Source organism: Mercurialis annua, linkage group LG1-X, assembly GCF_937616625.2.
Source record: "Mercurialis annua linkage group LG1-X, ddMerAnnu1.2, whole genome shotgun sequence".
Classification (NCBI taxonomy): Eukaryota; Viridiplantae; Streptophyta; class Magnoliopsida; order Malpighiales; family Euphorbiaceae; genus Mercurialis; species Mercurialis annua.
Window position 1 is genome coordinate 61,756,094 of NC_065570.1, and position 20,003 is coordinate 61,776,096.

At 34.1% G+C, this 20,003-nt stretch overlaps 2 protein-coding genes and 1 pseudogene across 2 annotated transcripts; all 3 read right to left on the reverse strand.

Annotated features, from left to right (window-relative positions):
- Positions 1-213: 213 nt before the first annotated feature.
- Positions 214-7,895, reverse strand: LOC126664561 (uncharacterized). Its single transcript, XM_050357006.1, has 11 exons — positions 7,684-7,895; positions 7,506-7,567; positions 6,469-6,605; positions 6,014-6,072; positions 5,789-5,812; positions 4,261-4,343; positions 4,102-4,166; positions 3,865-3,914; positions 1,481-1,582; positions 815-874; positions 214-728 (listed from the first exon to the last, which is right to left on the reverse strand). The coding sequence occupies exons 1-11, from the start codon at positions 7,684-7,686 to the stop codon at positions 624-626; spliced, it is 750 nt and encodes a 249-aa protein (XP_050212963.1). The 5' UTR covers positions 7,687-7,895; the 3' UTR covers positions 214-623.
- Positions 7,896-12,874: 4,979 nt separating this feature from the next.
- LOC126656859 (MLO-like protein 13) lies at positions 12,875-16,046 on the reverse strand (annotated as a pseudogene).
- Positions 16,047-16,135: 89 nt separating this feature from the next.
- Positions 16,136-18,900, reverse strand: LOC126656853 (endoglucanase 25-like). The gene is made up of 5 exons (XM_050351477.2): positions 18,459-18,900; positions 17,611-18,383; positions 17,159-17,294; positions 16,892-17,064; positions 16,136-16,816 (listed from the first exon to the last, which is right to left on the reverse strand). Exons 1-5 carry the CDS (start codon positions 18,838-18,840, stop codon positions 16,415-16,417), a joined length of 1,866 nt encoding a protein of 621 aa, XP_050207434.1. The 5' UTR covers positions 18,841-18,900; the 3' UTR covers positions 16,136-16,414.
- Positions 18,901-20,003: the final 1,103 nt, after the last annotated feature.

Here is a 20,003-nt window from a genome sequence, read left to right on the forward strand (position 1 = left end):
TTTTAAACTTGAGATGATCTAATCCTATAAAAAGAGTGTCCAAAACAGATGTCTCCCAAGTCAATTAATGATCAATTATGGAGAGCTATATAATAGTGTCCAAGAGCTCTTTAATTTTTTTTATATATTTATTTATTTGCAGATAAATGTTGAGCATTACATATATTATTATGCATAATTACTTTAAAAAGGATGAAATGGAAATTCTGAAAATAGTAAGCAAAAACAATACGTTGCTAATTTTGTGTTTCGAAAATAATCAACTAATTAAGGCTGAACTCATCCCGAAACCTTTGTACTTTACCACTTTTGTTCAGAAAACTCCTACCCCATAAAAGTTATATTTTCAATATCTAAACATACCAAATTTCTAAAGGGCACGGAAATCAAAATTTGGCAATTATAGGTACCCGTGGGATCGAGTTTTTGAATAGAAGTGGTAAAATACGAGAGCCTCAGGATGGATTTCGCCACTAATTTACATCATCCGCATCCATCATGTACAAATGGTAAGGCCAAGGCAGACAGTTTTGAAGAATGTAAGAGCATCATAAAAGATGTGAAACCAAATAAACAATCCAGTCCCACAAGGTGAAGGAGTTTGACAATTGTTTCTCATAATTTTAAGCTCCAATCACTTGATTCTCATTCAAGTAATCAACAAACTCATCAATAAGATAAGGCCAAGCACCCTCAGCGTCATAATTTGATAGAGTTGGATCCACTATCTGCATCATACAACCTCAAACAAATGTAATCATTTCTCTATGTTGCTCAAGTAAAACATAACAAACAGTAATATTATAACAAATACCTTGGTGAATTCCAATAGTTGAGACCACGTGTCCCGAGAGATTGCTTTATTATGCCGAGCCTGAAATAATAGCATGCTTATTGGGTACCGTACACTATTAACACAACAACGATCATTCAAGTGTTCAAATAGACAAAACTACAATCATCATATTTCTCAAAGGGAACTAACTACATAATAAAACACTTCATTATCTTTACCTAACCAACACAAAGCTTCAACAAAATTCAACTACATGACCCACCATCTACTAAATTGCAAACAATACTTACCAACACAAAGCTTCAATAAATTCAACCACATGACCAATTTAACCACTAATCACTAGTTAAAACAATCTGGGCAACTTATTTGCTGAAACCTATCTTTGTGAATACATTATTTTCTTCGTGCACATAAATGTTCCTAACCCAAGAGATTTTTGACCATGAGCGCTGACCAACACGCCCAAACCTTAACCTGGAGACTGACTGCTCAAATAGAGATCAAATGTTTATTTTTGGTTTCCTTTTCACAATTTGTAGGGGCAAATTTACAATTGTGGTCCTCCTCGACAAAGACTATATATTACAAAGCCCATGTAAAATTGAGATCTATTCCATGAAAACCACAGCTCAAAAATATTCTTGTGTTACAACTAATAAATCAAAAGAGCACAGAAGTTACCTGTAAGAACTGGCACCAGTGATCAACCAACGGCCACTGCTTTTCAGCAAACAGCAGCTGCCACATTCCAATAGCTGTATCCAATGCCAAAGATTTTTGACCCTGCAAAAAGCAGAGCCTCATAACTGGCCAGAACTAGATATTTACATTCAACACTATACACTATACACTACACACTATGGACTCACAAGATAGTTGCTGATGTAAGCTACAATTTGCATGTATAGAAACGCAAATATATGCACTACTTGTTCAAGCTTAACTACATCAACCATGAAAATAGTAAGCATAGAAATGAACATGACAAGGACAAAAAGTGAAACAAAGGGATATCCGGCATACCCATGTCACCTGTAAGCTTTATTAAATTTCCAATTCAAACATACTTAAACGAATATTACTACACCATAATTAATTACTGCACCTATATATGAATGACAACTGGCAAAGTTTATTCAAACTCTAATACTCAGCTTCTATGCAACCACAAACCTTCAAAAAGATGTTATAGAATAGTTCAAAATGTTTGAGTATTTTGATGGTCAACAAACAACTACTTAACAACTTCTCATGAAATCTGATATCTAATTAGGGGGCATTCTCTAATAGAGACATACCAATCACAACCCCAAAACATGTGACAAGCAGGCTCAGGTGAAGAATTATTTATCATTACAGAAGATTTTAAGCTTGCACTAGTGATTTAACTTGGAAAATTCTAAACGAGACAGCTAAATTATCATTTTCAATATGGAAAGTCAAAATAGATGTTCCAAACAAGTATGAGAGATCCTGTTTCATATAAGAAGAAAAAGGAGAATTGGTATTGTTGCATTACACAAATTTTGGAAGATTTTCTCTTTTAGTAAAGAGAAATCCAAAATTTGACCTCCGAACATCTTTTCATAAAATTAAAACTGACATTTATTCTTATTTTTTTCTTAACAACAATGAATTTCAATTTCTCAACTTTAAACCAATGTTTCTATAAATTATGATTCCATATAGCTAGGTTTTACCGCCAAAAAATAGATGTACAATTAATTAAGAAGGTAAATCTGCAATAAGTCTCCCATATCTTATAATTTAAATATTGATTTTTTAAAAAACTTATACCAGTTTCAAATTTTATAATGTTAGTTTAATTTGATTCCTACAGAAAAGGAACCATAAAAAAAAGACTGGCTGTGGTTTCCCATTTCAGATCATACTACCATGCTGGATTCTCAATGTGCTGTCCGACCAACCACACCACATCACTGAAACACCTCAAAAATGCATAACATCATCTAATTATTTTGTCCCTTCATAACTCTAAAGTTTGATTATTCGTCAAAAATCAGAAAATCATTTACCCTCATAATGAGCAACTGCCTGCAACCACAATTGCTAGTAGATAAACTTTACAGCAGTGTCCCAATCAAATAAGGTCAAGATCTAATTACCATAGATCATATTTATTTCCCACTAGCCAACATACCAATATGAATAATCCTTCGCGTCAAAAACACCGGCATTAAAGATATTATTAAAGTCAATCAACTTCTTAAATAGCTTTTCACTTAAATCTTGCATACAATTTGCCACCTCTTTCTAGCCACAAACATAGTTTTCTTCGAAGCACCAAATAACTTTGTAACACAAACACTAAAAGGATATATATCACTTCCCATAATCAATAATAATTATTGGGGTTCTTTCTCGTCTTCTATCCATCACAAAGTAGTAATGTTTCCTTTCAAGCCACCATTTTTTTCTGGCCCCTCAATTATGGATAGAAGAGGGCAGTTTAAGAGATTAGCCAGATCTTTAGAAGTTTCCTTTTAGTATAACAATATAGCAATTTTTTCTTCTGTTTCACTTAGTATACAGAAGCACATTAGAAACATGGGGTGTGCTTGACAATATTGACAATAGAAGAAAGCACAAGGAGGTAGCATCCCAAACATACAATTCTAATCATTAAATTGTTAAAGTTACTATAAAAGGTGGATCTACAACTGGAATGAGCAACGGCACAACAAACACGCAAAAGGGAATGATATGAATCAAATGTCAAAACAAATAGTATCTTAAGATAATGATTTGAATAGCTTCTTTTTTACCTAAGGTGACATTTACACGCATTCATTCCTACAGATAACCTATATTTATACATAATTGCAAGAAGCCTTTATCTTGACACTTTTGAAAACACAAACCAGCTTCAGGTAATTACAAATTAGTTCAACTTCATTGCATTTTATTATGCCATTAGAAAACCCTAAATATGCAAATTAAACAATTAGAAACAAAGTATAACACCCCCAAGCAACACTAGATAAGCCAATTAAAAATCATCAGCAAAATATACAACTAACTATCATTATGCATAAAATGCTTACCTTTTCTTTTGCCCAGCCAAAAGCAAAATTGTATATCTCACGGAACTTTTCTGGACAATTGAAAGGGGAGAGATCATATCAATAAATGCAAACTGAATATCTCTTTAGGAAGAAACTAAGAATTAAAAACATGATTGTGTCTCAGTTTTAGGACTTCCCAGCCAAAAATATAATAAAAAAATTTCAGAACAAGAAACTATCTCAAGCAAATTTGTCTCGAGTCAACACTACACATACGTTCATCTTTTAGCTCAGATCGCATGAGTGGTATTCTTTCACGGAACTTCTCCAAAGAATCTATCCTGTCATCAAAATATAAACTTAAGCTAGTCTCAAGAAAAATTGATTCAAGTAAACACTTCTTTTTCATTACACGACCATTATGTTTGCACTAACCCTAGTGCTTGTAGTCCGCCTAAAAATTCTTGCTTGGAGAATTCACACATGGTGGCAGCCTTCATGTGCCATGAAACAACTAGCTGCAATAACAGTTAAATGCAAGTTTTAGCAAAATATCCAGCTAGGACACCACTAAATGTGCTTTATATATATGCCAATTTAACAACAAACTATGATTTACATGTTCAAGACATTTATGAAAATAAGAATATGAACAAAAGTGAGAGAAACAAAAAGAATGCTGTTGTTGAGAAGAAAAATATTCTGCAAAACCATTATATATGTCATCAATTTAGACCAAATAAACTGGCATTTAACTTTCCTTTATCCTGAATCATAACAAACATGTCCGTGAAGCCACACAGACCAATACAGCAGAGCTAGCATTTAGGCATAGCAAAACCAGATACCACATGCACGACGCCAAGATTATTGTTATTATGTTAAGTACATGTGCCCTCTTTAATGACATATATAGTACCTGACTTGATCCTGCGATGTTTCTTCATTTTTCTTAGATCACTCTACCCTGAATTATATTATGAAACCTGGTCTTTAGTCTTTACAGTAAGATTCTACAATTCATTAAAATTATCTCTTGAAGTGCTGTGATTGTGTTCTTAATGACAAGGTCAAGGGTCCCAAGAAGATAAGCTAAGGTGGCAATGAAAGAAGAAAGGAAAGCAACGGAAGTTGGTCATTAAGTTCCAATTCCAATAGCAAAAGCACAACACAACTACTGTTGTAAACGATTCATTTACAACCCAAAACTATAAGGGTTACCTGTATTAAAAAGCAAAAATATCATAAAAAAATTGAATTCAGTTACATCCCCAACTTGACTCAACTTAAGTCTAAATATCAACTTCTATTAGGATAGGCTATGTAGACTATCTTTCTCCACTTCAATCAAATTTGAGTGAATAGATCATCTTGTACCATTTTTCCCCATATTGGTTCAGTTTACATCTGATTTCAGTTACAACCATTGGGAATAAAAATCAAAATGTGCACAATGCTAAAAACAGACAAGGAGAAACATTTTGCATGTCAAAAGAAATCTCCAAATCCAGCGAAGGCTAACCTGCAACTAAAGAGGGACTAAATGTTATAGGTCCAGTCATTAGTAAAATTAATGATTCTCTTGTGAAACTAGTCTTGGTTTTTCAAGTCAAATACCAAGGCAATTGAACCCAGTAAAAGCATGAATTAAGTAAAACTTTCTTTTCATGCCGGAAGGGAAAAAAGGAATAAATTCTATAACTTTCTTTTTAAAATTGATTCCTTCACATTTTGGTAGAGTTCTCAAAGGTCAACTATACAGGACCATCAATTTGAATTATCCAGTGGAGCTTGTAAGCATGTGACACTGATTTCATATATGTTATTCCAACTAAAATTCTAAAGCTCCTAGAATTAATGTTCAGTCAAATTGTTTAAAGCGTATATATTCAAAAAAAAAAAAACTAAAATGGATTCAAGTCAGCATTTAATAAGATAGTGAGGCATTATAATATATACATACCATAACAATATCTTGAGGATCCACCTGATAAAACAGAGAGAAATTGAAGTGTTACTCCAACCATGTTAAAGAAAGCAAATATGAAATGCACACCAAAAAAGCATATGTGTGCAAAATGTGTATCAGCTTCAAATACAATGATATAATAATACAAACATATCCTTCCAATTCCAACCTTCAAAACAATCTGCAAACATATTAATTATCAGAAACCAAAATAGCCACCTGGAGATCATTGCAAAGGAGAGTGATGCCATCAACCAGTACCATATCAACATAAGGATCTGTAATGAAGAGGGGGGGAAAGGAGAAATAAATAACTAAATAAGCAATAGCCTATATTCCACAGGCCAGGAAAACAAATCTAAACCACAAATAGAAACCATGTAATCTGGGTTCAGACTAAAGAACAACACAGTCATCATTTCAGATATAATCAATACAATGCAATTGCCATGCATTATTCCCTTACCGAAAAAATACAAACCATGTCATTGCCCATTATCCACAAGAAAAAGTCAATGAATTTCAAAATATATAAATAAACGTTTATAGAAACGAAAAGGATAAAAGGCTCTTATTGACTAGAGGTAGTAGAATAATTGAGGTACATCAATATATTTATGGCATGCAATAAAAAATTCCAACTTTTAAGTGCAAGGAAGAGACAGAAATCCTGCCTTTATATCTGTTGTAAAGATCTTCCAAACGTTTGGTATCTGTAAATGTTTTTATCTGAGGATGGTTGTAGAATACTTCAAATGCACCTTCAGGATGCCAATCACTGGCCTTCAAAGCCTGTAGAGCAGCTTTCTCACTAAATTCCAGAAAAATGTCAAATATCCAACTGTGTTCAAATTAACTCAAATGCAAATACAAGGGCTATCCTACCCGCATAATAATCACCAAGAAAAAACATACTACATAACTGGAAAATAGGATGTAAGTCAAAGGTATCAGACATAAGAAAAGCATTAAAAATTACAAAAAAAGGAGTAAAACATAACCTAAAGCAAATGAAATCTGTTAGTGCCAAGACCCAAATAAAAAATTTAGTCTCTGGCAATAACCTTTAAAATGGAAGAGCTACTACCTGACATCTAATGAGAGCAAAATCTTCACTGGACGAAATCCAAATAGGCATACAAATAATTTTATGATGATTTGAAGAGCGTATGAGGAACCTAGACTCATTGGTGGATAACAGAAAGGTGAAGCTTGTTTTTCTAACAGAATTTACTTCTGGATTATAAGGCTCACACCATATCAAACATCCAAAACAAGTCCCATACTAGATAAAATTTCAAAGCAGAGAAAACAAGAAGCAATCCCGAGAAAAAAAGTGAACTTTGCACAGAAAATTAAAATATGGGGAAGAAGCATTACAAGTGAGCTACAGCTTCATATTTCCTACACGTTAAATGACGTTTGGATCACTTCACTAGTTCCCCCAACTTGTATTCATGTAAAACATGCAAAGGAAGTAACTCAATCTGTGATAGGCTCGTGCATGTAATTACAGTCCTTGTATTCCAAAGTAATTTAGTCAGTAATTGGTATGAATAAGTTAGTCCATCATTCGGTGTCTATGTTTCTAAGATTAGAGAAGCGTACACCAGAATACTAAGCATCCACCACCCACCCAATCCACTATAAGATTGAAGTAAAATAATACAGAGAAAAAAAATAAAACAATGTGAGCAGGAACTAGGTTTACCTTATCCCAGTAATTGCCATGAACTGCTGAACTTTGTCGCGGTTGCCTCTGCTTAACTTGTTCTGTCAAAGCCATAGAGAAAATTTAGAATCATCACAAAACACGAAAAACCTATTAACTATAGTATACAAATTAAAAATAAAACAGCATAGCCAAAAATACAAAGGTTAAAACAGACCATTTTGTTGATGGTTTGGTTTTCTGAATAAAGTGGTTGATTTGATCGGAGAGAGCGCGACGGAGAGAATCTTCGAACGGTGGTTTGTTGTATTCTCTCTCGGTGTCGCTCCCCTCTTTGGGTGACGGTGCGATACTCTTGCGTTCTAGATTTTCTTTTTCTTTTTCTTTTTTGTTTGTACCGGCTTGTGGAGTTTGTTCGTTTTTGTTCATCACATCAATAGGGGCTTCAAGTCCAGCTATTTACACTTTTCATCAAAGTTCTAAACGTTGTGGTAAACACTTTGTCTTTTAACCTATTTTTAATAGGATTGATGTTATAAAAATTCACTAACTTTATACGTTTTTTTATTTTAATCACACCGTTTAAATTTTTTCATTTTCATGCACGAACTAGCACTTTTTCTCAAATTCATGCACGATACTGAGGTGTCACGGCTCTATTAGTGTAATTCTCTGAGGTGGAAGTCATTTCACACCAATGAATGAGTACCACCTCAGCACCGTGCATGAATTTAAGAAAACGTGGTAGTTCGTGCATGAAAATAAGAAAATTTAAACTGCGTGATTAAAATAAAAAAAACGTGTAAAGTTCATGATTTTTTTTGACATTAACCCTTATGAATAATACTGTCGTTTTACGTGTTTCACATGTGACTCGTAGTGTAACTCGTCAAAATATTATATGTACGTTTAGTTAATAGTTAATTTTATAATTATAAATTATATTTAAATGTAAAATATCAAATAATTATTGATACACTAGTTAATTGGGGGCTATTAATCACTCATGACTCCTGACTTTTAGGGGTTCGATCACAAAATCCCCCTGAATTTTGGCGACGCTCACAAAACCCCCTAAATTTCATATATGATCAAAATACCCCTGGTACCGTCTTTTTCAGTCAACGGTCATTCTAAGAAAAATCTGACGACGCCACATCAGCTGCCACGTCAACAAAATATTTTAAAAATTTCAAACACTAAAATACCCCTAATTTAATTTTGAAAAAGATAAAATAAATAAACCAACCCAATTTAATCTAACCATCCGATTAACTCAACAACCGACCCAACCACCACCACCCCCACCCAACCACCACCGCTACGCTACCACCGTCAGAAAATTTTACGGTCATCTTTTTCGAGTTAAAGATGACCGGAAAATTTTCCGACCATCCCCTCAGGAACAGATTTGCCATGGATCTGTTCTTGAGGAACAAATTTACAAATTTGTTCCTCAAGAACGGATTTGTTCTTCAAATATAAATCTCCCTCCCCCATCTGTACTTTTATATATAGTATAAATTTATTTTCATAAACCATCAATTTTGTTCAAATATACACTTTTTTGTCAATTATACTCATAAATAATATATTATATTCGAAAAACTTCAAATAAATTATCCGCTTTAAATTTTGAGAAAATTATAATTAATGTTTTATTTTTAAAAATAATATGATTTCTTATCTCAATAAAAAAAAATATAAAAAATACCTCACTTTTTTAATATTTTTACTTTTTTACTTTAACATGTATTTCAATTAAAATTATACCTACTCTTTATTATTATTTTATTCTAATTATATTTTTTTTACTTTCAAATGACTACTATCATTTTCTTTTCTTTGTTCTCTTTGTCTTTCTCTCTTTCTTCTTCATTATTTCTTCTTCTCTGTTCTATCTTTGTTCACCATTTTTTCATCTTCTTTATTTCTTCTCCATTTTTATTTTCTTGTTTTCCGTCGTTAATTTATCGCTTCGCCATTATTTCATCGTCGCTCCGCCGTTTTCATTTTTAATTTTAACATTCAAAAATGTTTTATATTTTAATCATTCAAATTTTGTCCATTTTCAATTTTTAATTTTAGTTGTAGGCATTTGTTTAAATTAGACTGGAGAAATATTTAAATATACTCTTTATATTCTTTCATGTTTTAGATTTGATGATAAAAATGCAAACATAAAACACTACAAAAGACGTATTCGAGCGTTATTTTCCACGATAATTTGAATAAATGGCTATAATTGAAACTGAAATTAAAAATAAACTAAAAATGAAAATTTTAAAAGTTGTATATGAAAAAATGTAAAAAAAATTGAATATTTTGAGTAATTAAGTCAATTCAAAATCCTAAATCATTAACAATCGATGATAATTTTAGATGCCAAGTATCACTCGATCTCAAATCACCCTTCTCTAGGTTTTCATTTTCTTTAATCACCATCGCCGCAATTCATCGAACCAGACGAACTCTGATATCAGTTATGGAATCCTATTGGTGCAATGCATCCCGAGATGAAGATCATTTTTCCAGATATTTGTTTCTTTAAGTATTCATTTCAAATAGGGTGAATTCCATAAAAAAATTACAACCTTTATACGAAATTTCATTTTAATCACGACCTTTAAAATTGCTATATAATATCATGACCTTTCATTTTTTTTCAAATCTATTATTTCAGTGTATTTTTGTTAACTAAATTTTTTATTCAACCATTAATAAAAGACCCAAATTATAAATCGACACCAAATATTATTATCTTTCAGTTAGAGTATGTGGGATTAAAAATTTTGAGTCAGAAAAAATACACCGAATTTTACTTTGGTGATAAATTTGAAACAAAATGAAAGGTCGTGCCTTTAAATGCCAACTTTTAAAGGTCGTGATTAAAATGAAACTTTATGCAAAGATCATGATTTTTTTATGAAATTAACCCTTTTAAATACTATAATTTTTGAAATATGAGGATTTTGATCTCGTCCATCAGGTACGTACGTAAGCCTTTCAGTGTAACGAATTACGACTTGAAGTTTGTTTTCTCAAAATTTTATTCCTTTCATTATTCCTTTTAAATTCTAAATTTGAGATGCATAAACTTTTATCCCGAAATTATATGTAGGCATCGGAACTTAAAACCTTCGATTCAATTTGTGGCAAAATTTATCTTTTTAGTTCATCAAAGCTTTGCTTGAAGTAATAACACTTTGGAGTACAATTGCTATTATTCAAAATTCATAATTCATTACCAATATGTAAATCGTAATCGAACTAGTAGCTATTTAAAATCTATTAAACATATATATTATTATGGATCACTATCAAATTAAACACGAAGCACACAAATTTTTTGTGTCTGGACGAAATACGATGATATAATTTATTTCCTATTGGTAATTAACTCTAAATTTACTAACAGAATTGTATAATAGTGGACTAGCCTCACTCATCAAATTGATTGCGATCCCCAAAATTCTAATAATTCTAAATACAAAAAGTCGATCGAGTCGCACAAGATTATCGACCCTTTAACTACACATTTCTCCTTATTAGCATGCCAAAACCAGCCGGTATGATGCGACAATATTTATTATGAACTATTATTACATATTCCCTCTATCTCACTCTAATTGATAAAATAACTAAATTACAATAACAAATACAAACTAATAAATGATATAAATAGTTATTTTTATATCTTTCCATTGATAATGGAGCTAATTAATGCTATTAGTATATTGGTCATATTCTCATTAAATATTTACCATTTTTTCATAAAAAAGTTTTTAAATGAGGGTAAAGATGGAAAATTAAAGGATAAAATTATAGTTATGTTAGTTTTGTCAATTAGAATGGGACACCAAAAACTCCAAATTTTGTCAATTAGAGTGAGGCAGAAGAAGTATTTATTAACAGTATGTCGTCTTATTTAGTAGTTTGTGGCTTTGTGCTTTAGTTTTTAAAAAGTCTTTTAAAAGAACGTGACAATAAGTGAATATTAAAGAATATGAAAGTGAAGAGTAATTAATGGAACAAAGGAAGACTTTTACCTCCTCAACTTGGCACAAACTATTAAAAAAGTTCAAAATTCAAAAATCGAATCACTTTTACCCTTAATTTAACAAAACGGGCTCAAATCTCCCTATAATAACATGACACTTTAATTGAAAAGTGAATTTCTAATTAATCATAATTTAATTTAATTAATCATACTTAAATATTAATTAATCAGAATTAACCCTAATTAATTTAAGGGTTTTTTTGATTTTTTTCAGAATAAATCGAATTTGGTTCAATTTCCGGCGAGAAGGAGCTCCTCCTTGCCGGAAAAAAGAAAGTGCTACTCCTCAGAGGAGCAGTAGCCCCGATCTGCTCTTCCTCAAGAACAGGCCCATAGGATTTGTTCATGAGGAAGAAGAACAGACCCACGGGTCTGTTCAATTTTTAAAAAATTAAAAATGTTATTTTTTTTATTAAAAATACAATATTTGACGGTTAATTTATTGTATATATAAAATTTTGAGGTTAATTTGTTATATAAAGTTTTAAATTAAAGAAATTAAAAAAATTATTAGGTACTAATTTATAATATTTTTTTAAAAAATAAGACTATTTTAAATCTTTTTCCATCAAAAACCGCCTTAGAAAAAATAAATCACCATCAAAATCGGAGAGTGTATCTTACTCTCTTGGATGAGAGTGGGGAGGACAGATTTTTGACCCAATTTTGCCAAATCCAAGATAAAAATGATTTTTTTCCTACTTTGTACTTTTTTTAATTTTTTATGCCAAGTTGAGGGGTAAAATGATCCATTGTTCATAATTAATGTTTATATTTATTTAGCTTAATCCATGCTAAGGTCCCTATACTATATGACTTTTATTTAATTGGCCCCTTAATAGGTTCTTTGTTCCATTAGTCTCTAACTCTCTATACATTTTTTTTCTAACAGAGATCACATTTACAATATTTGATATATACCAATGTTTACAATTATGTGCAATTTTTACGCCAATCACGCCATATACGCCATTTACGTTAAATGCATTGCCTATGGAACTCATATCATGGCGGAACGATGCCACAACAGTTGCTTACGACGCTTGGAGCCTTCTCTTAATACCCTTCCATAAATCTTCAAATAATCTTCTTTCATCTTATCTCCTAAGGAGTTTGAACCTAAGACCTTTTAGGATCTTGGATTTCAGTCTTAACCAATTAAGCTAGGAGGTCATTGGCATTGGTCCCTATACATTTGATTATCTGATAAAATGGTCCTTCTATGGACAAACATTTAAAACAACGAACACCAAATATACAAGATATAGCCCAGTGATTTTTAAGACATCAAGTTGCTAATTTGACATTACCAAAAAGTTATGCGGCAGAATGTAAAGCATAAACAAAGTTGGAGAAAGAAACCAAAACTAACAACATTTATATACCTGTTGGGACTTACTTGTTGAACACCATCAAACAAAAGAAGAAGAAATAATAAAAATGGGCTTGGCACATATATAGAAAAAGAGAAGCATAATATTAAGGAAGTTGAGAAACAAATTGTAGAGTTGGTTGTGGGAGCATTTCCTGGGGAGCAGTCTGAGAGGATTCTGTGGTGCACTTATCGGATTGAGCCCATCGACCTAGCGCTGATTGCATGTGAATAGAAAACATGCTTCTCTTGTAGTTGCTGCCCATCTGGGAGACTAAAGCGTACAAAGGCAGAGTGCTTTAACTGCACAGCACTTGAACAATCAAGCTGCCATGACAACGGTACCAAATATTAATACCAATTTCGACAAAAAAGAAACAGAATCGATTATCGATTATTACCCCATGATAAGTCTTGGAATGATGTAGCCCAGTTTCTCCATGATGCATGATCTGAATCCGTATGTGCACTGTCACAAACCAAACATATTCCTTTGGTAAATGCATGTTCAAATGCTAATAATATATACATATACATGAAAGACATACCCAAATCCAAAAGAAGAAGGCTATCTCGAAAGAGTTCTGAAACAGAATGAAATGAATCAAGTGCAGTATAATGACAGGTTTGTGAAATCAGAAGTGCGCATGAGACGGTTTCACTTCCTTATTCTGCATCTTCACCTCAGCCTCCTGAGTCATGCACGTTATTATGTGTTCTAGCTTACTAGCCACAACAAGCAGAAGCTGCAGTCCAGTGCAATCTTATTATGCAATCTCACTCCCAAACTAACACTATTTTGCAGTTCACTAATTAACTTACTCCTAAAGGCCAGCCAGAAGTATGTGTGCCATCCTGCATATATTCATCAGTTAATAGAGCTATAGGTAAGTATTTGTCCGTCTTCTATACCCATCACACCAAGTGAGAATCTACCTTCCACGTTCAGCAGCAAAAACATCACCGCGAAGAGCCACAGGTACCAGCTGATGTGGACTAATAACAATTAGTTTGCAATTTGCTAGTTGAAATTCTTCTTAATTAACACTTACCTTATTCCGACTATTTTTTTGAAATCTATTTCAAGTGTCCGCAGAATGTACTCATGATAATTAAAATGAGGGAGATGAGGACAATGTTCCTGCGGTCGAAAATGTTCAATGTGTCAAACCTCTTCTAGCTCTGTACCAACAGATACTAGTACTTAAGTTCAAGAATGGAAAATTAACTGTGATAAATCCATGTCGAAGTGCGATGTAGTCCGTCTTGGCAATAGAGCCAAGAAAATGTTTGAAGAATGATATATGAACAGCACAAACACCCCAGGTCCTGAGGTATCAAATAATATATTTTAAATGACAATGTAGAATGGCTCAAGACTTACCAACCAACTAACAACAGCTGCCTTTCTCCAATATCCTTTAGCGTGTATCTCAAGGAACAGATGATGGTGGTGTTCATGGACTGGCTTAGTTTGATCTGCAAAAGACATGCATTGACTTGAGCACATGGAATTGATTCTCTATAGGTAGATATAAGAACCCTTGGAAGATTGCATGTAACCTTCCGGTTTTGAATTCTGAAGTGACTTTTCCCACGTCTTCCATTGCCGTATCTACATTGAAATGACGGTGATGAAATTTACAATATGCAAGAAAAGAAGAGCCCTCAAGTCGGAAACATTACCCTTGCCCCACCGAGAACCATTGTACTGGCACAGAATATGACATGCACGACTGCTAAAACAAAGATGAAAATGTGCAGCTGGTGCAATGCTTCTAATGAAAACAGCTGAACCTTACCCTGTGTATTTGGGAAACAAAGTCAACACAAACTTCGATAGAAAACAATCAACTGTTACTGAAATAACTATTGCCATAATCATCAAACTTAAATGGACTAATGACGGAATGATATTAATGAAAATCCTTGGATAAGGCGTTAGATACCCCATGAAGACAGAGAGCTGCATTTTTACTGGCAGACAACAAACGCCGCTTGTTGTGCTGAAAATGTTCTTCTTGATTGCTGCTCTCGATTTCCTTCTTACATGGAAGCATTACGTTTGCCAAATGAGGCGGAATGCAAATGCGACTTATTGCATTCTGAGTAACCGTCAATAGAAGGGAGATGAACCCCAAAAGCATTAATTCTGTCCACAAGCAGCAAAAGAAATTTCCATTAGCCAACAAGACAGTGTCCACAAGAAATATATATACTTAGGATTATTTATCAGGTCTCTAGGGATCCATTAACCGAACAAACAAGTCTCTTAAAAGTGAAATTACTGATAACTCTTTGTACATCAAGAAAGATAAGTCGACAGCATCATCAAACCTTCTTTTAGTTTTTGCAGGGCTTGAAATAATGCTTCTTGTTTCTTTTTCTGCAACAACTAAATCATCAAAAAAGCATGATTATTAACTATTTGCCATGGAGAACTGGACAAGGACTTGAAATACTGTAAGGCAGCAAAGCATAAGAAAGACGGGAACAAAGTAACATGTCAATTAGTGGTGATTAAACGTTTGCTCAAATTAACAATTGTCTTTAATAATTACTGCATCATGTCATACAAATGTAGTATGCTTGTATTGTACAAGTAAAGGGCACGAATATTTCTTAGCTATAGCAAAAGCTACTATGGCAGAGCAGACAAATACCTTTCCCAGTTTATGGAGAGCACGTTCAGCAAGAAGAGACATTAGAACGATGACAAACCAGACAACAGCGACTACCCATGTCGGTGTAAACTCCAAGGAATTTGCCTCTTCCGCCATCTGGTAGTCACGTACACAGGGACTTTCAAGGTCAGCTTGCAAGGAAAAAAAATCTTATAGCATCTAATATCACAGGGAAAGGCAAAGAATATAATGAACAGTGAATGTAGCCCACAAATAAGGGAAGGAATATAAGGAACACTGCATAAATTTGTAAACCAAAGATGATCATTTGAAGGCATATAATTTCGCATGCCGGACAAGAAAAGCACCCAGATGTCACTTTGTTTGCAGTCAGTAACCAACAGACCAACTCAGACTTACCTGCTCCCAAACATTCATCAGGCAGATGATAAATAAAAGATGGTTATGGCATAGTCACATGTTATCTGCCCAAAGATTAAGCATATTTTTAGTTTTGGATTATTTCTCGTTAAGAGCATAAGATAGGGATTGGCACAGAACAAACAGAAGAAAAGGAACAGCCGTTGGCAAGTACCAAGGTAAGCGCTAGACATTAATGAAAGTTCATAGTTAATCAATTTTTTAGTTGTTTGGATTCACATGTTTCAAAGAATACAAGATTGATATCTACCATACACATTATACTATGTAAATTGAACAAAATCACATTTGGGATACAAATTATCAACTTGTAAATGCTCATCCTAGTCCAACAGGCCTGTCTTCACATTCTTTCCTCAATTTGCACTATCATTGACTTCCATGGGATCCACGTTCCACTATCTACTGCACCAAAATCATCTAACCATAAATCACACAATACAGCCTTAACTCATGGTTTCCAGGGTGCTGGAGGTGGTGGTGGAGTGGGAAACATTGGAGGAACTGCTGAGAATATTGTGTTCTTATCAATCCCAGTAGTTCTATCACCAGACAAAGCCACAAGTGCTGCAACTAAACCTGCATTGCCGGCAAGAGTTGGCTCTGTGTAATTGTAGTTCGTACGGACATCATGGAAACCATCATGCTTATCAGGACCAGCAACCATGGCTCCGATAATCGTATTTGGGTTTGGCTTTGAGCTGTCCCTCCACTTCCATCCTCCTTTACAGTTATACTTGATCTTGTTCTTAGGGATGGATGCACCTCTGTGGTGGACATGTTTTGGATAATGATTACCAAAACCCACAACATAGCTCATTTTCTTAGGATTTTTTCCCAGGATGTAATCAATCTGCCAAAACAACAGAGCATTTAGTACATGACAATCATATCTGACCCTTGTTGCAGAGAAGGGCAGATGACATACCTGGGTCTTGGCAAATTCACGCAGGACATTAGTTGAGTAGAAATCTGGCCCGCAGTACCATCCAGGAGTATCTGCAGCTTCAAGATAATCACTGTACAGGGTGGCTAGGAACGCCGCATTGACAACATACTGAAGTGGCTGAGGTGCTCCATGGTTTAATTGAATCAATCCTCCTGTAAGACATTATTTAAGAACTACAGTGAGATCCCAAACTCACATCCATTAATAACAAATAGTGGCAGGCTAGACAAGTAAGAGGTGGTTTACCTCTGGTTCGGTTAAAGCTTGTGAAAATTGGTAGGTAAGAGCACATGATGATACTGGTCTGATTGTGGAAAGTCCTTAATATTTCTTCATATGGATACCCAGGACTCAAGAACAATCTCAAACGACTAAGAAGCACCTATTACACAATTAAGAAACGATCAAATCAGAAAGGTAGACATGACACCTGCATATAATATTTAAGTTCACAAATTGTTAAAATTTACATTAAACTGCGGTTTTTATTATTAGCTTCCTTGCTTGAAAGATTAAGTCCTAAAGATGTTTAACATGAGTGTGCACTATAACATGATGAACAATCTCATGAAAATAGAGAGATTGCATAAAAAAAAATTCTAAAGAAAATAAATGAAGTGTATGGTTTGAAAAAATAGATTTAAAGTAAATACATTAACTAAAAAAGGTACTTAGTTATAAACTTCCAAGAACAATACCTGAGCGCCAGCAAGCTTGTTATCCCAGCTAAGAACACCATAGAAAGGGCCACCCGCAAAGGCACCAGCATGCTTGGCAATACCAGGAGTGGTGACAAGCTGAAGATAAGTATCATTTCCAGTAGCATAATAAAGCCAAGATCCACCCCAAATAAACTCATCCCAATAGCCTGTTGAATTGTAAAAAACCGAAGCCTCAGCACCACCAGCACTATATCGACCTCGCTGGTCCCTGGAGAATTTAAAGAGTGTTTTAGCCCCATGGACAAGTTTCTGCGAGTAAGCCTTGTTATCCTTAAAAACAATGGAAGAAGCAGCAAGGGCTGCAGCCATTTCAGCAGCGAGATCGGAGCAGCCATGACATTCGGTAACAGGTCTCGGATAATCTATATCCTCGGGACGCATCCAGCAATAGTGATCATTCGGGTTTGAACTCCCTCCAGACGTATCCCCAGAACCGACCTGAGCGGCGATAGTGGTGATGGTATCAGCCGTATGATTGAAGGTCTTAAGAAGATAATCAGTACCCCACTTAATGATATCCTTAACATGATTAAGCTCACCAGCAGCTTCATACTTAGCACTATATTCAATCACACTCCAACTAAGCATAGTCAAAGCAAAAGACTTAGGGAAATGGAACTTAATAGCATCGCCGGCATCGTAGTACCCACCGGCAAGATCCTTAAAAATAGTACCGGTAGCGGATTTACCGTCGTTGGTGCAAGAATTCCCCCGCCACGACACGTTATTATGCTTGGGGAGTTTACCAGCTGAGGAGATTAAAAAAGAATCAATTAATTTACTGAGAAATTGGAAGTAAAAACGGAGAATGAAAAATTACTTACAGCGCTGGGCATTGAAGAAGGTGAGGGCCTTGTGGAGGGCGAGGGTATAGTTGTCCGGCGGGGGTTTAGAGTGGTGACGGCGAGGCACTGTTTTGACGATGAGGGTAATTAAGCCGGACAAGACAGCGCAGACGAGGAGAGTGCCGACCGTCCAGACGAAGATCTTGCGGCTGACAATGATGCAGCCTAGATCCACGTACTTCTTCTTCTTCTTTTGCTCTGTGGGTCCTAACAGCCAGCTCTGCTGCGTCTCGTCTAATGGTCTGGAGAGAGCGGCTCTGTCCAGGTCGTTTAGGTTGCGGCTCCTGTCGTCGTCCGTCGCGGAGTCCGCCGTGTTAATCTCCAGCGGGCCTCCCCACGGATCTCTGCCGTACATACTCATGGTTCAGTAATAACAGCAGAAAGAGTGTGATGTGTTTTTTTTGCGGAAAGTGTGATATGTAATTGAGTCAATAATATGTTATGTAAATCAGTCAATAAGTTGGAACAAATATTCCACGCATTTAGTGCCATATCATCTCACATCAAATCAATAAAACAATATCAACATTATAAATATTCTATTAATTTGGAATAAGAATTATTTGGAATAAAAAGATCCTAAAATTGGCATAAAGTATCAATAAGGTCATATTTAAGTTGATCATATCACTTTTATTCTGAATTTGACCGAACCGGATCATTTTTTTCCTTCAGATATAAAAAAGTGAATTACCAAATTAACTCTAATTAAACTCTAATTAATAAAAACTCGTCCCTTATTAATTCTAATTAATCTTGAAAACTTATAACAGTCGTTGTTAATAACTTTATTTTTCGTTCGAAACTGCTGATGTGCCTGCTTCAACCATCATTAGTGGAAACGTTAGATTTGACGAACGACAACAACGTCGAATCATTGTTGTCGTTCGTTCAATCGATGTGAATAAAGAAGAAGTTCGACGAACGATAGCAACATTTAATCGTAACTACAACTTGTCGAACTTATTCTTCCGTTTGAAACAAAGAAAAATGAAGGAGAAGACAATGGTGGCTAGAAGTTGCAGGTTTTACAGGCAATGGTGGCCGACGGTTACAAGGTTTTGCAGGCGAAGATAGAGCTGAGCTGTAAGAAACTAACAAGAACAAGAAGACGGTGGGACTAGACTAAAAAAAATATTAAAAAGAGAAAAAAGAGATTAAAATGGAAAAAAAGTCTAAAATGGTCCCTCAAATTTTATTTAAAAGTGATTATGATATTTGAACTTTTAAAATTACTAGTTTCGCATTACGTGATATGCACGTGGCTTGTAACGTAACTCGTCAATGAACATATTAGTAAATTTATTATAATTATATCAATTTTTTATTTATAATTAACATTAAATTAGCTAAGAATTTTTGTAAAAGTAAATATAATATATTCGGTTATTAAATTTTGTTCCATACTGAATTTATTCTTCTTTTGGTTTTATAATAATCATAATTAAATAATTAATTTTATTTTATTAATAATATCTTTAAAAATAATAAGATATAAATTTAAATAATATTATATTGACCAAA

Bases quoted from the DNA above. Each gene is read 5' to 3' on its own strand.
- LOC126664561 (XM_050357006.1), bottom strand. The intron at 3,915-4,101 runs GTATGTGTAGTG...TCAATTGTCCAG, and splicing joins ATCTGAGCTAAAAGATGAAC to AAAAGTTCCGTGAGATATAC. The intron at 729-814 runs GTATTTGTTATA...TGTATGATGCAG, and splicing joins AACTATTGGAATTCACCAAG to ATAGTGGATCCAACTCTATC.
- LOC126656853 (XM_050351477.2), bottom strand. From the start codon at position 18,840: ATGAGTATGTACGGCAGAGATCCGTGGGGAGGCCCGCTGGAGATTAAC. The intron at 18,384-18,458 runs GTAAGTAATTTT...TAATCTCCTCAG, and splicing joins CTTCTTCAATGCCCAGCGCT to CTGGTAAACTCCCCAAGCAT. The intron at 17,065-17,158 runs GTAAACCACCTC...AATGTCTTACAG, and splicing joins AAGCTTTAACCGAACCAGAG to GAGGATTGATTCAATTAAAC.